The sequence below is a fragment of the Myotis brandtii genome, unplaced genomic scaffold (genome assembly GCF_000412655.1).
Source record: "Myotis brandtii unplaced genomic scaffold, ASM41265v1 scaffold105, whole genome shotgun sequence".
Lineage (NCBI taxonomy): Eukaryota > Metazoa > Chordata > Mammalia > Chiroptera > Vespertilionidae > Myotis > Myotis brandtii.
In genome coordinates, this window is record NW_005353538.1 from 523,953 (window position 1) to 526,188 (window position 2,236).

The 2,236-nt window shown below is 57.3% G+C and overlaps 1 protein-coding gene across 1 annotated transcript in view; it reads left to right on the forward strand.

Annotated features, from left to right (window-relative positions):
* The window catches only part of USP2 (ubiquitin specific peptidase 2), a 25,972-nt gene extending 24,024 nt beyond the window's left edge, over nucleotides 1-1,948 (forward strand). The window contains exons 12-14 of the mRNA XM_005856873.2: nucleotides 4-270; nucleotides 664-784; nucleotides 1,241-1,948. Coding sequence (XP_005856935.1) covers nucleotides 4-270; nucleotides 664-784; nucleotides 1,241-1,328 — 476 coding nt within the window. The 3' untranslated portion in view covers nucleotides 1,329-1,948. The remainder of the gene's footprint in view (nucleotides 1-3; nucleotides 271-663; nucleotides 785-1,240) is intronic.
* The last annotated feature ends 288 nt before the right edge of the window (nucleotides 1,949-2,236 follow it).

Below are 2,236 nucleotides of genomic sequence, written 5' to 3' on the forward strand. Positions count from 1 at the left end.
GAGGGCCAGGGCCCGGGCAGGCCACAGCGGGCAGGGCGGTCTCCGGGCCTTTCTTTTCATGTTTGCTCCTCTGTCCCTGGAGGGGTGCCCGCCGTCAGGGGACCGGCCCTGTTATTTTGACGCTGCTTGCACCCTGTCTGTCCTTGATGCGCTTCCTCCCAGATCTGAAACGGTTCTCCGAATCCAGGGTGCGGACCAGCAAGCTCACAACATTTGTGAACTTCCCGCTGAGAGACCTGGACTTGAGAGAATTTGCTTCAGAAAACACCAGTGAGTGGTTTTTTAATTAAGTATTTATTTTTATTGCTTTCAGAGAGGGAGGGAGAGGGAGAGAGAGAGATAGAAACATCAATAGTGAGAGAGAATCATTTAACAGCTGCCTCCTGCATGGCCCTACAGGGGATCAAGCCTGCAACCCGGGCATGTGCCCTGCCCAGGAATCCAACGGTGACCTCCTGGTTCATAGGTCGATGCTCAACCCCTGAGCCACACGGGCCGGGCAGTATTTGTCACAGGGAGGGAGGGACAGGGCAGAGGTACCTACTATGCAGATGGGAAGTCAGGAGGAGGGGAAGCTGCTGGAGAGGGAGTTTAGAAACTGGGAACCAAGGCAGGAGGGAGAGGGAGTGCCTGGGGGCTCGCAGACCTGTGCTTCTTCCCCAGACCACGCTGTTTACAACCTGTACGCTGTGTCCAATCACTCCGGAACCACCATGGGCGGCCACTACACCGCGTACTGCCGGAGCCCGGCCACCGGCGAATGGCACACGTTCAATGACTCCAGGTGAGACAGACCTGCGCCCCAGACGGGCTCCCCGGCTGTCAGACCCGTCCCTTGCCCATCTGCGTGGCTTCCACCTAGACTGACAGAAAAGTCAGAGCCAGAGCCCTAGCTGGTGTGGCTCAGTGGGTAGAGCGTCAGCCCATGGACTGAAGGGTCCCGGGCTCAATCCCCAGTGTGGGGCATGCAGGAGGCAGCCGATTGATGATTCTCTCTCATTATTGAATTTTCTCTCTCTCCCTCTCCCTTCCTCTCTGAAATCAGTAAAAATATGTATATTTTTAAAAATTAAACAAAAAACAAAGTCCGAGCCAGGAAGCCAAGTGGCACATCTGCTGCCATTTGAGGCCTAGAAGATGCAGATGAGGGTGGCACTGGGTGGGTCCCAGAGAGCAGGGCCGCCCGCAGCCCCTCAGCACCCCCTCCCCCGCCAGGGCGCTGACCCCCCTCTCTCCGCAGCGTCACCCCCATGTCCTCCAGCCAAGTGCGCACCAGCGACGCCTACCTGCTCTTCTACGAGCTGGCCAGCCCGCCCTCCCGCATGTAGCGCAGAGCTACCCCTCTCCCTGCCGTGGCCCTGCGCCCGACGTGTTTTTTTAAAAAAACAAACAAGCAAACCTGACAAATAAGAGAAAAATAAAGTAAATAAAGCTGCGGAGCAGGAGTGGCTGCGGCCTGGGCGGGGCTGGAGCCCACGCCCACAGCGAAGACCAGCAGGACCCCTCGGCTTCTCCCGTTTGCATCTTTAAGCCTTTGGTTTTTCCGAGTGAAATCAACAGCAGTGGCGCGTGGGAGAGGACCCTCTGCTGCCTGCTCCTCCCGAGAGGACGGCACCCCCGGAGCCGGGCATCCACCGGGACTCTGCGCACGACCGGTCCAGAAGCAAGAGACACCCAGGAGCCAGGAGCCCGCTCAGCGCCAGGTCCCGGACAGACCAGGGCACATCTTGGAAAAAAAGCTGTTGTTGGCTTTTAAAAGCCCAATTTTTTGTGACGGCCCTCACTCAAGTGTTCAGACTGGAGACGCCCTCTGCTCCCCTCTGCCCACAGGGGCGGCCGGCGGTTTTCTCTCTCTTCAGATACACGTTTTCTAAGCTCGCTAGGTAGGCGTCCAGGCCCGCGCACGGCACCGGAGGCCTGGATCTAACGAGTTTTGGTTTTTAGGGTTTTTGTTGTTTTCTTTCTTTTTTTAATGTTTTGGATGGAATCTAGTTGCCTCTAAGAATTGTGCCTTATAGCATTTGGGGACCAGGGGGGTGACTGTCCCTCCCTGAAATATCCCACAGCCACTTCCCTTGGCCCCACACCATGTCCGGACTGACTGGGGGAGGTCGGGCCATGCCCTTAGCCCCCGGCTGGCTGGCATCGCAGTGAGATGGAGAAGAAAGTGGAAGAAGGATATTTCTTACGATGTAGTGTATCAGGTTCCCCTGCCCGCTTCCTCCCCCCCCCCCCC